This window comes from Mytilus trossulus, chromosome 9 (genome assembly GCF_036588685.1).
Source record: "Mytilus trossulus isolate FHL-02 chromosome 9, PNRI_Mtr1.1.1.hap1, whole genome shotgun sequence".
Taxonomy (NCBI): domain Eukaryota; kingdom Metazoa; phylum Mollusca; class Bivalvia; order Mytilida; family Mytilidae; genus Mytilus; species Mytilus trossulus.
In genome coordinates, this window is record NC_086381.1 from 47,331,931 (window position 1) to 47,346,604 (window position 14,674).

General features: G+C 30.8%; 1 protein-coding gene across 6 annotated transcripts in view; it reads right to left on the reverse strand.

Annotated features, from left to right (window-relative positions):
• Positions 1–14,674, reverse strand: part of LOC134683031 (uncharacterized) — a 42,800-nt gene that overhangs the window by 27,230 nt on the left and 896 nt on the right. For 5 of the 6 annotated variants that reach the window (XM_063542050.1, XM_063542048.1, XM_063542047.1 and 2 more), the window contains exons 2-5: positions 7,319–7,413; positions 5,518–5,823; positions 4,722–5,087; positions 3,134–3,223 (exon numbers count right to left, since the gene is read on the reverse strand). In XM_063542050.1, coding sequence (XP_063398120.1) covers positions 3,134–3,223; positions 4,722–5,087; positions 5,518–5,823; positions 7,319–7,373 — 817 coding nt within the window. In that variant the 5' untranslated portion in view covers positions 7,374–7,413. Of the gene's footprint in view, positions 1–3,133; positions 3,224–4,721; positions 5,088–5,517; positions 5,824–7,318; positions 7,414–13,009; positions 13,126–14,674 lie in introns of those variants that run through there. The other variant, XM_063542045.1, reaches the window with a different exon arrangement.

Sequence of the window (14,674 nt, forward strand, 5' to 3'; positions counted from 1 at the left end):
TGGAACGATTATAGGAAATAATCAAAAAGGGTCATATCAGAGGAAATTTCAAGCGTCCTGTAATACACTTGTGTTATGAGTAAATACAAATAAAAACTGTGGGTTGAACCTTTTAAATTGCTAGCCAAACCTCTCGCTCTATGACAGTGTTAATAGATATCGCTAAAATGACAACACTACATGACAGAAATACAGCACTAACACAGCACAAAGGTTCGAATCGATTTGTAATGGTAACCAAAAACCTTGTGAAGAGTCGATTTCAGATAAAATTAACAACCAGTAGCACACATCTGTCAAATAAACTGGAGGATTGTCCTGCATTTGAATAATAAAGGTGTAAAAAAGGCTACAGTAGTATAACGGTGATCAAAAGTCATAAATCGATTGAGAGAACGCAAATCCGGGATACAAAATAAAACCGAAGGTAACACATCAATTTTAAGAGGAAAACAAATGAACAAACGGAAAACTGAAGTGCAACAAAAACAAACAAAAAAATCATAGACACGAACTATTTAATAATAACTGCCATATTCCTGATTTGGTACTGGACGTTTTAAGAAAAATTGTGGGTTGAACCTGGTTAATGGCTAGCCAAAACTCCCGTTTAATGACAATGTAAGTAGTTATTGCTATCATGACAACACTACGTCACAGAAATACAGCACAAACACGAACATTCACCACAAAGTAACGCACAATTTTCATGACAATTATGTTATGGAAAGGCAATTTCATAATTATTTGAACTACAAACGATAAGATACAACTGAAAACATAACAGAAACATCTAAAATAAATACATGAACGTTGGTGGTAAAAAATACCGAGACACGTCGTATAGCAACGTAAATTCACACTCGGTATAACATTATTATTTGGGAATCTGTCACGTTCGGTAATTAGCAGACAGACGAAATAGATGTAAACCACAATCTTAGACGTTGTAAAAATGTAAATTAGTTAGTTAAGACACAGACACATTTATGATGGTGTCCAAAAATTTAAGGAGTGTCATTTTCAATCTTTCCTCCTCATAACTCTGTTAGAGCCGTTTCTGTGTAAGGAGCACTCTCCTGTATTTGAAGTTAGTACAGCATGTTTAGTGTGCGCATGCACGATCATAACGTATCAATTGAGATATGTAAACACCATACGACGGAGCAGAGGATATGTTACTGCTGAGAAGTGGGAAATTGATAATTTGGAAGTTTAAATTATCCCGTTGGTCATACATGTAGATTTAGGTGTGAAGTCGTCCATCTGTGTCAATATTGAGGGAAATATCAAGGTAAACAAGTCCTTTGTAACTGGTCTGTTAGTATGAATTTACCAATCAGAATTAAATTTGTAAATGATTTCGATCACAATAAAATAATTTACATGGATTCAAAATTAATCCATATAGAAATATTTAGCCATCAGCTCAGAATGATTTATGTCTTTCATTGCACTGTAAATTTTCGTCGATGAATTGCACAACTATTTAAAAACGCCGAGGCTTGAACTCCATCTGTGCATGTACGAATAGTAATGTCTATCGAAATAAATACTACGGAGATGCGCATGATACATGGCCGTTACGAATTTATAAAATCGTGTAAATAACATAAGGTTAAGCAAAGAATATGGCTTTACGTGAAATAAGAAATTACCAATCTGATAACAAAAATTGTCATGTTTGTTATTTATCATAATTTAAAGTTGTCAATCAGGGAATTTACTCGACCAACAACCGAATTTCTAGTGTCCTTGTCATATTTCCTGTGTGTTATAGTAATGAATTGATGTAAAGGGTTTTGTTTAGTCACATTGCATCATATATCATCTAAATATGAAAATGACGAACTATTTTTTTCCAGGAGATTTATTTGGACTATTTCCCCTGTTTTATATTTATACAGAAAAAAATCGGCCAGATGTAAATAGAATATGAATCCTCTATATTCAACAAATGCGTTATCGATAAAAAGGTCGGGATTGAAAACCCGGTACATTCTCTTCATTTAATATGAGATTTGGTATGATTGATAATGAGACAACTATCCACCGCATTTGTGGTTTAAATCAAATAAAAGCAACCAAACGAAAACAAACATTAACCCATAATATAATATAAGGCTCCACCAATGCAGTGAAAATAGAGAGATAATTATACGAAAAAACTAGCACTGTCTACAAAGCAAACATATCTCAGTGCTTAGTAATACATTTTGAATTCATAATCTAATTCAAATAAAAATTTCTGAAACAGACATTATCAAGGTTCTGAGAGTTGTGTTTTAATTTATAACATATTTGTTAGTTCGGAGTTTGAGTTTTTTCAATAGCCAATCATCATATCCGATCAAACTATTTTGTGATGTCGAGGGGTTCTTTTACAAACACCAAAACGTCTGAAGAATACCAAGAAGAAGCTTGCACAATCGTTTTACTTCATGTTAAGGTATGTAAATGCTGTAATCTCACTAGAAAAATTAAAGTTTGGTGCTATGCAGGACAATTATGTGCCGTGAAATTTGAATACATTATGTCCTACTCATATCATGACTTACATCTAGAAATAAACATTGAGTAGGTTAAGATCAAAACTTGTCATACAGTTATAATATATTCAAGCCGCCACTTCGTACGGGCTATATATTGATTATATTTGAAACAATGTGTGTTCAGATAGCGAACAAAGCACCTATTGAAACATGGTAATGTTTTTTGCAGAAATATTTATATCATATGAAGTTTTTCACAGACACTATCACATATTTGTTGACTATCATTTTATGTCTGTGACAAAAATGACATTCAATATGTTACAGTTCTCTTTGTCACATTTCCAACATATTTTCCTCGATTGTTTCTTCGCCGAATACGATTATCATGGCATTGGTATTTAAGATTGTCAATATATGATGTGCCTTTCCTGTCGGATCGGAATACCTGAAACATGCCATGTATTTGTACTGTTTGTGATACAATCTTTAAATTTCTGTGTAGCTTTTTGTAGAATGTTGTTCGTCTTTTCCTCTTTTTGTAATTTGTTTGCAATGATACTTCGGTTATTCTTTGACTTATGCACTTTTATTAATGTCATTCACCTCTTTGTCCCTAATGATATGTGATTGATATTTACCTGTTTCTTTTCCTTTGTCTGTCTCTTTTGGACGATTTGGGTCGTAAGATAATTTCGGTATGACTGTGTGAGTACCTCTGTTTTCAAACTCTGATAAATATTAAAACAAATAGTTGATTATAATAGTTTCCATATACGGAAGTATTCCAAATATTAATTTAGATTTCAACAGATGAAAAAAATCGCAATCGAATACTTTGTAGATGTATTGCCTAGGCCCTTTTCATAAAGTACTTTATATTACCAAATAAAAAAAAAATCCATTGTTTTTTTTTGCGCTTTTTATTCAGCTGTTTAATTCAGGACTATGACAGTTGTTGTCCATTCGTTTCATGTGTTTTATTATTTGATTTTCCCATTTGATAAGGGACTTTCCGTTTTGGATTTTCCTCGGAGTATTTTTGTGATTTTACTTTTTCCCCCATTAAATGGGGTCTCAATCGAAACGGTTAACCGATCCTAAATAAAAATTTCGTTATTGATCCTTTCAGCATTTATTAAAAGATTGAGCATAGGGCCGGTCAATACAAAGACCTATTATCTAAAATGCTATATATAAACAGATAGTACAGATTTGATTATAGTAACGTTTTTTTTTTTTTTTTTCTGAGGTCTTCTCAGCTTCTTTGATATAAGTAATTAAATTGAGATTTCTACGCTTGACTTGTGTTTCGTCTACAAAATCTTATTCGGTGATTTTTGAATAAACAAAGTAAAAGAGACCAATAAAGTATGAAATTGAAGAGCATTACAAACCCCTATATCCAGAATTTGTTGTCCAATATAAATATATCAATCTATTCCTTGATGCGAAGATGTTTGCATTTGCGACCGACATTAAAAGGGATCAACACAAACAAGGAAAGGAGATTGACTATAACATTTCTAATACCGCAGCAAAACAACATTCAGTTTCCATGCATTGTTAAGTAGTTATAATTATACATGTACTTTTTGTTTTAGCTTTAGACGTCAGATTATGTCTCTTGAAACGACTTGTCGAAATTTGTTAGGACACATTCTTATAGTTTTCCACAATATTAGATTTGTTTCGTTTTTCCTGAGGTAGTCCAATATGGAGTTTTTCAGTTATTCATCTTTGTCATATTTAATTTTATATGTGATAAGTTGACACAGATGTAGCTATATTCGTTATATGGAAGTTAGGGTTAGTAGTGATCATTGTTTTTTTCATTTATAAACATATGCAAATATTTAAAAAAAATGCCACTGTCTTCTTTGCTTGCTTGGCCACCGGCAATATTATAGACTGATATGATTCATTTAACATCACAATTATAATGATGAAGGATATCTGTTATCCGAAAAAATTATAAATAATTACATTTATAGTTTCCTTGTTATCGGTGTTTTTTGCACACCCTTTAGGTGATATATATATATATATATATATATAGAACGCCTAAAGGGTGTGCAAAACAACATATAGAACCAATTTATATCCAATTTACAAGTAGAAGCTGCTGAAAAGAACATCGTTGAACGCTCCACTATAAATTTAAGGATGAAAAAACAAGAAAAGAAAAGATAAAATAGGAAGAAAGTATCAAATAAAGATAAAAATTACCAATTCCGTTGAAAGACACAGTTGGAACTTTAGAAAATACTACTGAATTTGCTTCGTTTTCGAATCTAAGGTCGCACGCAAAGTATGTAGGAGTTTTTAACGGTCTTGAGAGTACAAACATTCGAGTGAACGTATTTCCAGATTGACTGCAGTTGCATGTACCCGCAATACATACTCCATGCATATGAGTACATTTTCCCGAATCATCATTAAAAGTGATATGATCAACTGTTCTATTATTCATTAGAAACTCTGCGCTTTTCCCTTTAGGTATCCTGCATGAGGAGCATGTCAACAATAGCCTATGGACATCCTTATCCTGAACGATTTTGCCCAACAGGTTGACGGTAGTAGAGTCAGTTATATCTAAGGAAAACAAAATAAAAATAAATCGTTTTAAAAATGATGTACATAGTATGCGAATCTAAATAAATTAATCTTTTAAAAGTCATCTGTGGCCAAAACGAATCGATGTTTGTTGTTTATTTGTGTACCTTATTATAAAGTAACAAATACTAGTGTAATTAATAAAATTTATAATGAAAAAAAAAATGTTTAAAATTATTCTGAAATTTTGTACCCTCGAGCCTCTTTGAGTTTAATTTCTTTTATTTTTTGGGGTTTACATATTTAATCTTTTTTATCGAAATGCTATGACTGACTACTGTTTATAAAAAAATAGGGCTGAACGGAAGACGCAATTGATTACATGAAATATTTTCTGCCGTTTTGTGCTAACATAGCCATTTTGTGTCACATACAAGGTATTATACCAATATCCTTATGATTAGCTGACCTTTCGTTGTTAAAACTTCAGCTGTGAATATATTGTTCTGCTGTAAACAAGACCAGTTTCCATTTACACCTGTCTGCCGGTTCCTGTCTATATAAAACATCACTGCATTCTCTTGGATGGTTGATTTTACAAATGAAGACGAGGAACAGTTTCCAGAAGATCCAATTATATTACATCTTGCAACATTATGTCCATAATTATCAAATAAATTTACTGTACTTGTGCTTTCAATTCTACATATGAATTTAATTGAGTTTCCATCAAGGCTCCATGTTAAACAACCATTCACACTATACATATATAGATCTATAAAATAAATCAAAAATGGTTTACGCTCATTCGTTTGTTGTTATCTAAAATAATATAATATGTATGAGTTTATGAGAAGAACATCCTTAACCTAAACGAAAAAATGTTTTTTTTTTTTTATAAAAGTGAAACCCAACATCCACACATTCCAACATCATTCCGAATTCTGATAGCAAAACATCTTATTCGGAAGACTCCGTATACATACATTAGTATTTATTGTAATTGTATTACAAAAGAATGTTCACATGATGCTAGTAATACAAGACTTGTAATTGCTTTACATCAAACAAACAAATTCTTTCCTTCACCTACATTGAAAAAGTAGATACAGTCGAAACGTGTTTGCATTTTTTTTCAAGGGCGAAGTTATCAGAAACTGATTAGATCAACAATTAATGATGATGATTAACAATATATTTTGTTAAAGATCAGATTGAACTTTATAAAAAGAAGATACAAGGAGATTGAAATCGAAAAGTATATAAATGAGGCTTGTCATGTGATAGATCTGATTTAATCAGAAAAAAGGCAAAAGACACACAAACAGAATTCGGTTTGCAATGAAATATTTTCAAGCAAACCAATTATAGCTTATAAAGAGCTTAAACATATAGCAGATCTATTGACAACGACACAATTAAAAGTAAATGGATAGGTAAATCCCTGATGATGGCGGGCCTTCAATGCTTAAACCCATTCATAAATGTTATTTATTTATCAATATAATACAAAAACCGTTGAAACACTAAATTAGTAATACAAAAACTGTTGAAACACTAAATTAGTGTCGAATTTATGTAAAACAATTGCAAATCTAGTAATTCTAGCATTTTTAGAGCATTATTTTGTATTATATTTACAATAAAATACTAATAGTATGTACTGGAATTTTCTGAATAAGACTTTGCGGAATTTAGATTGATGTTGGAATGCGTGGATGTTAGGTGTCACTTTTATACAAAGGAGTAAATATAAATATGGTCTTGCAGATACATTTCATTTCGTGTGGTAAGGAGCGTCCATCAAATAATTTGTTTAAGCCAAAAACAAGAAAGTAGCATACTAATATTTAAAACGGATTAAGCAGCACCATATATTGCTGAGTAGCATTTTATCTAAATGAAGTCAAACTGTCAATAAATTATGTAAATGTTTAAAAAATAATATACATAGAGTCTTTAGTCTCAAATATAAACACGATTAGACAATTTAAAGCGTTTGATCATTCGATTTATACATTTCTTTTCATCTACAATAATAAAATTATTATACAGGTACACATTTAAAAAAACTACCAATTACCGCGTGCGAATGGTACAAAAAATAACAAAAAACTGTTTGCAAAGGTTTGAGAGCAAAGACATTAATAACCAATTCAGACAGTAATTTATACAAGATATTAATTAACAAATAAATATGTGAATTCATATAATATTCATGATTCTAGCACTCAGAAAAAATATTAGGACTAGAACTTATCAATATTTACCTATAATTAGAACATGTAGTAGTATTATCTTTATTCTTTGTACAATGGTATGCATGATGCTATCGGTTTATCCTATGTTGGATAGAAATACATATCTACAAAAAAAACCAACATATTTATACACCATCACCTCCCCTCGAAAAAAATGATTCTAGCGACAAATTGAAACCCAAAGGAATGCATAACTTAAACAGAAACTCATTTTTTAATAGTAGCATTCTGGTACCGGTAATTCAAAGGAAATTTACAGACAGGAATGTTCAGGTAACTTGAGAATATATAGGTTTCTTGCGAGAAGCGTTGTGATTCTGATGATTTCAACAAACAGACACTAATTTGTGACCTGAATGAGAAACGGAAGATTGCTCTTTGGATATATACGATATATGGTCAACTGAGGATAAACACACTCAGTTACAGTAAATCATTATATAATGGTGACCGTTCAATGATCAAGGATTAAGGATTGTAACATCAAGGCACCCTTAAGTCAGTAGCTATTAAATCATTAATACTCCTTAAAGGTTATTCGGTATACTATTTCATTTGTTTAAAAAAGGTTTTGTTGCAAAAACAATGTACCGCCAATGCAACGTCAAAAACGCGCCATTCAGTATGTGAACATGTTTCAATAAAAGATTCAAACTTTTCTTTAGTTTATTCAATAGACAATTTGCTGTTCCATAGTATCAATGACTTTACCCCGTTAATAGTTTTGTAAAAATATTTCCAGAATTTTTCACTATTATTTATCTTTGGACAAAAATGAAGTCATTAATTATTTGGGTTGCTTGGCCTTATTTCAGAGTATACGCAAATTTGTTCTATCAATTGCTGTCAAAGTACAGGAAGTCTTTGAAAAAACCCTTATGACACCTTCTATATGTGGAACCCTCAAATTTGGAAACATATTTATTTTCTTGAAAATAAATCATTTAAATAACAAGTATTAAAAAAGATATCCAAATCGTATATATGGGCACACCTATTATATGAAATAATATGATCTGTTTCAACAACCTTAAGATTATTTCAACTTAAAATGGTTTTATCAAAAATGGTATCGGATTTATAACATACATAATCGTATACCCGAAATTAATAAGTGTTTAAAAAAAATTTAACAACAGATATGCTCGTAGATGTATTATCAGTATGTGAATACTCTGAAATAGACCCAATCTAATTCAGCATTATATGACCTACACACAATTGCAATAGTCATATTGCAAGTATAGTCAGATGTAATCATGAAAACACAGCCAAGCACGTGCAATCGTATTATGTCGATTTTTACTAGATCAGTCTGATTTTTGATAGTATGCTATATATCAAACGAATATGTAAATTATATTTAAACATTTGAGGAAATGATTTTGTGGTTCGAATCAGTCAACGAAATGGTTTTACCAGGTTGATCCCATTATTCATTGTTCAATGTTTATTTTCTACTTGTTTGAAACCTGAAGAGGATTTTCATACTCGTTACTACTTTCCAGCTAAAAGCAAAAATGATGGTTGCATAAATTAGGATTAAATAAGGTTGAAATATTAAATTGCAAAACATCAGCGATGCTTTTTGCATATGTTGACAAAATTGAACCAAACTTACTGCAAGGTTAGACATTGATATTACAATCAAATGCTTTTTATCTTAAATTTGCATGAAAAAGAAAATTCAATATTACCTGTAATCAATTTCCGTGACAATATCATTTTCGAAAATCATTATTTTAACCTTGACTATGTAAACGAGTTTAAAAATAGAATATTGTGTTTACAAAATGGGTTAAATACCTACTTGGATGAATTGTAGTGTGAATTCTAAAATCCGTAGTTTAAAAGAAATATTTTGTTTTGATAGATAATGTTATAATCTTTAATCATAAATTTTGAAGATACGCCGTATTAGTATTGAAAAATTGCACAGACAACCTAATATTGCTTAGACTGAATGTTGACATATAGCTGTCTATGTTTAAATTTGCTAACGTCGTATATTTTTGTTTTATTTCCATCTCGTTTATGTTTTATTAAAAGCATTTTATCTTTGTTCGTCAACAGGTTGGGTCCATGCTGTAGATGAAAAAATCAAGAACATTGCATACTTAATTATAATAAGGTAATACGTTTTTTGTCATGGACTAACATTTGTCGAATACCCTTGCTAGTGAACTGATAGTATCCGAGAACATCATGAGCTCAGTGCTTCGTAACTATTATATTCCCAAAATACTTTCATAAATTCCTGCTGATGATTAAAGCATTTATTTTTTGAAAAATAAAGTTTCAAACCATAAGCATGATAAGACAAAGATGACCTTATGTAAGTTGAACAATTTTTTTTGTAGTCTGTAGAAGAGGAGCGGTAGATACCAGAAGCGTTCAAACTCTTAAATCGAAAATAAACTGACAACGTCATGGCAAAAAAGAAAAAAAAAACTACAACAGGCAAATAATCGTTAACATGAAACTATATAGAAAACTTAAGTCTAAGGCCACACTAATTAAATTTCCTGTTCTACGGATTTCTCCCCTTAAAAATTGGGGCAGGCGAGCAATTTGAAAATTTAAATAAAAATAAGATAAATTTACAATTTTTTGAGGCGAAGCTTGAAAATTAAAGACGAGCTATTATAATTGTTTTTCGTTAACATATCATCATAGATTCTGACAATATTAATCAAAACAAGATGGTATAAAACTTGATTTACCACTTGTGTTTTGACAGACAATATATATTTTAGCGGCAATAAGTGAAATTAGGCGTTAAGCTTAAATCCTAGGCAATAAGCTAACGCCTATGCATTAAGTTATTTCCTAAATTTTTCAGGCATTAAGCTTATTTCCTGAAATCTAATAATGATTTTTCAACCTATTGCAGAACATAATTTTAGGCAATACGTGAAATTGATATTTTGTGATTTATTCTTAATATTAAGTAGTTTTTTTAATCATATACCAAATATTAATATACATACACAGATCTTCAAATTTTAGTTTTTTTCATATTCAAAAAACTTATTTAACTGATCATACTGTTTTGCGGTATTACAAAAAAAAAGGTTTAACAAAAGTGATTGTAACTTATAAAAAAGGGGGAGATTCTATCAAATAATTTATAAAAAAAAATTTACACTTCACTGGTCGCGCTGGTTTGATCTTGTCAACAGTAGAAAGATTTAAGATATAAATTTTTGCTCACATCATTTTTCAAAAATATTTTTTTGATAAGTCAATTTGTTAAATACCTTTTTTCCCGCTTTTTATCTGAATTATTAGCGTTAAGTGACAACATGTCTATTGAGAATACATTTTTGAATCTTTGAGGTCTAAATTCGAATCAGGGAACACAAGGAACATATACCCTAGATAAAAGTACCATGCTCTTTTGTTCAAATTACACTTTTGGAATCATCAGAAAAGGAGGAAACAAAAGATTATTACAATTTAAAAGGTATGACATTTTTACAATTGGAGGTTTTGAGAGGTTGAAAACCAAAGTCAACGAGAAAAATGATAAGGGAATTTTTTTAAGTTATGCCTTTCTACTAGAGGAACTATGTGGTATTTTTGGAAAAGGCTCATAAAGAAACAGGTCATGGCGGCAGAGACGGCATGATTACACAGCTAAATAATGAATAATTTGATATTTCCCGTAATGCTATTTAACTATTCATTCACTTTGTGAAAATTGTAATATGAAAAAACAAAAACATATAGGGAAAGGAGTAGTAGTGACGACATTTTATTTTAAGACTTTAACAGCAAAGGACAAGTTGATTTGATGGATTTTCAATCCAACCCAGACTGAAACTATACATTTTTTGTGGTGTTCCAAGATCATCTTACAAAAAATTAATTCTAGAAGAGTAAATCAATTTTGAAACAACTTTAAGTGGTCATGAGGCAGCAACCCATAAATCCGGCATTCTATGTTGTTTCAAATGTGCACGTAAACCCAAATGTTTGTAATCAGTACACATGCAAGAAAAACGTGAAGCAAAGCAATAGTCAGTGCAACAGTTCCACAACTTGTGAAATGACAAATGATTTAACACAAATTTCTATCTAGTTTTCATATTTGGAAGTATTGTTTGATGAGTTTTGATATATTTAAGTACATATTTTATTAGTGATTTTATATCTGGCAGATGACATTTTAAACTTCAGTTCTCATGATGTTGTTATGTCACAAATATATTTTCATCTAGATGAATAAATGTCTTTTATTTACTCACATTTATATTTTAGGCATTGAGATTAATGCCTGCAAACCTTTTTTCAGGATTTAAGCTTAAATCCTAGGATTTTAGACTAATGCCTAACATCATTTAGGCAATAGACTTACTGACTAGGCGTTAGCGTATTGCCAAAAATTTAAGCTTAATGCCTTAATGACTTATTGCCGCTAAAATATATACCAACGGAGAAATTATACCTATGAACCACGCCAAAAGATAACAAATAATGAACGACAGGGTCCTGACTCAGGACATGTACATAAACATGCAGCGGGTATTGCTAGTTTTGTTCCGCCGGTAAACGATATTGCAGCTGAAAGCAACACCTCTTCATACTTTAATTTCTAATAACGAACATCCGTCGGCATTACTTGTTGACTTTGATAATAAATCTGAGTTAATGCATGAAACAGTTTAAAGGGCCGCATTTGACGTTGACTAAAACGCTCTTGCAATCTTTTGAATATTTATAAAAAAAATATTCGGGAAAAAGACACGAATACATTTCCGGATGCGGGAAGCGGGAATATTAATTAAATTTTTTTTTTATGTTTTGAAAAAAAATGCGTGCGAGCGGGTCGGTCTAACAAGGATTTACATTGGTGTGGCCTTAAAGCAACACCAACTTCACCAAAATTTGGGGTGATCGTTAGTGCTAAGGAAAGGTTAGCAACTCCTGCCTCCCATGTGGCACACGTCGTGTTGCTCATGTTATTACAAACCAGGAATATATACTTATTCGGGAGGTCAAATTTGTGAAAAGGCAACGGGGTTGTAGTTATGACATAAACGAAGGGATGATTTCAATTTCACCATTTGAAACTCAAGAAGGTCGTACAGCTCCTCAGTTTTTGGGTATTTAAACATCTTTGGCTTTCAAACGTTCGGGTCATAGAGTTCCTGGTAAGTATATATCAATAGAAGCGTTATATCCATTGTATAATTAATACAACTGAAGCAGTACGACCAAAATAAAAGAAAGTAAACCTCTCAGTTTTTCGTTTCAACGATAATCAGAATGAATATGATAAACGTTTATTTGTTATTTGTTTATTTATGACAAAGCAGTCAATTATATAGTTTCAAGATTACATGTAACCTATGATGGATAGATATGTATATCTACAAAAAAACATATAGTTTGTAAATACCTATTACATACTTTTACAGTAATCCAAACACACACAAATATATATGTTTATGATTATGTTTCTACACACCTAATTTCGATTTTTATTATTAATGTCTTATATGTCTTATAGTCTATTCTTCACATAACAACTTAGTAAATCTTAACGATGATTATTTAGAAAAAAAGGAAATATTAAAGATATCAACTAACCTTTATAAGAAAACACAGTATTAACATGATAAAAACCGTTGGAGTATGAATTGTAATATAGATCAATACAAATTTACTGAAAAAACGACAAAAAGACATACATACCCGATTTAAGCTACTTGGATTTGTTTCGTTTTTCCCTAGAAAAAATGGTGGGTAATTTTCATGTTTTGTTTGGTGAAAATGTTTGCATGATGTCATTGTTAGTAATATGAAATCGACTTCCATTTAACATACATACTAATTACGGATATTCATACATACATGGGTACATGGATGAGTAACCAAGGCTTTGAACAAAATAATCAATGTATAAAAAGTGTATCGTGTCAAGGTTTTTAAATATAACTTTTAAAAAGACATGTTACGCAATGAATAAATGTGGGTATCGTGTCATAACACGAAAGGGATTTTGAAAATTTACATAACCTGTGAATAAATCGTTTCTTGTGTTTAAACTGATAAATACAGACTTCTCTTTGGAAACATCTTTCTTTCTTTTAGAAAACTGCCATGGGAAAAGGGACCAGAGAAAGATAATATAACCAGTATAAAGGAGAGTCGGGAATCCAGACGAAAGAAGTCGATATCAAGTGAAACGAGGCACCTGCCTACCATTATAAATATAAGCTAAAAATACTTTATTGTTTGTATGTTACAAAATCAATAACGTAAGAAATTTAAATATTCAAACGGGTTTACTCGAGGTCAAGAATCTTAGCCGTGTTCCATATACTATGATAAAATTCGTGCGGACGATAAGTGGTAGGACGTGTAGACAAGCTGACAAACTGCTTATATTTTGCGCAATATATTGCTTCCACCCAATTTTTAACCATAAAAGCTTTCAATCTTTGAACTATGAATGAATATGCATATAATATACGGAACTCTTTTTATTGATTCATCATAGATATCTTTTGCAGATTTTGTAGAAGTTAAAAATAAACTTCAAATTTTGAAAAATGTATATATGACAAACATGAAACTATAGGGTCTCGCAAGCCCTTATTAAACTTAGAAAAATACCTAAAACAGATTAATCTGTTTCGTACAGACATTTACCCAATGATGCACATCTGTTATGGTAGAAAATAATAATTGATAGCATGTGAGTTTTATCTCTGGTAGCTTCATTTTTTATCAATTCCGGTCTTTAGTTAAGAAGCTACTTAGATTTTATTGTACTCAGTTTCAACTTGGACCAAATGTCATTGCAGTTTCAAAGAAGATATGAGAATGTCTGTTGATGGTTTCTACGGGTTGATGTTCTTACATTTATGATTTACTGTAATCCCCGGGTTAACACATCCAGTTAATGAATCAAAAACAATGATATAAGAAAATGATTCACATGAGTGATGTTACATCGAGAGGTTCTAAATGAATATAATGTAATTGATCCAAGACATGTGTACTAGCATGCATATTAGATGATTAAGATATGACCAGTTTTAAAATCGATAATCCAAACGTTGACACAGTTCCAACTTAAGTTTAATTGTTCAAACTAAACGAAGAGTACTAATTATATATAATAGAACAATATCAATAATCTATCATACGAATCAACCATATACATATATTTATTACAGTTAAAACCTTGAAAAGAACTTTTAAATACTGCAAATACACGTATCAATGTCAAAAGGACTAAATTTGTTTCAAAAAGAAACTAAATATTTATTTTGGTAATTAAAAAAAAAAAGTTTTGGTTTATTGTTTAAAAGATAACATCTGCATGCCTCATATGAAAACCATAAGTATTAT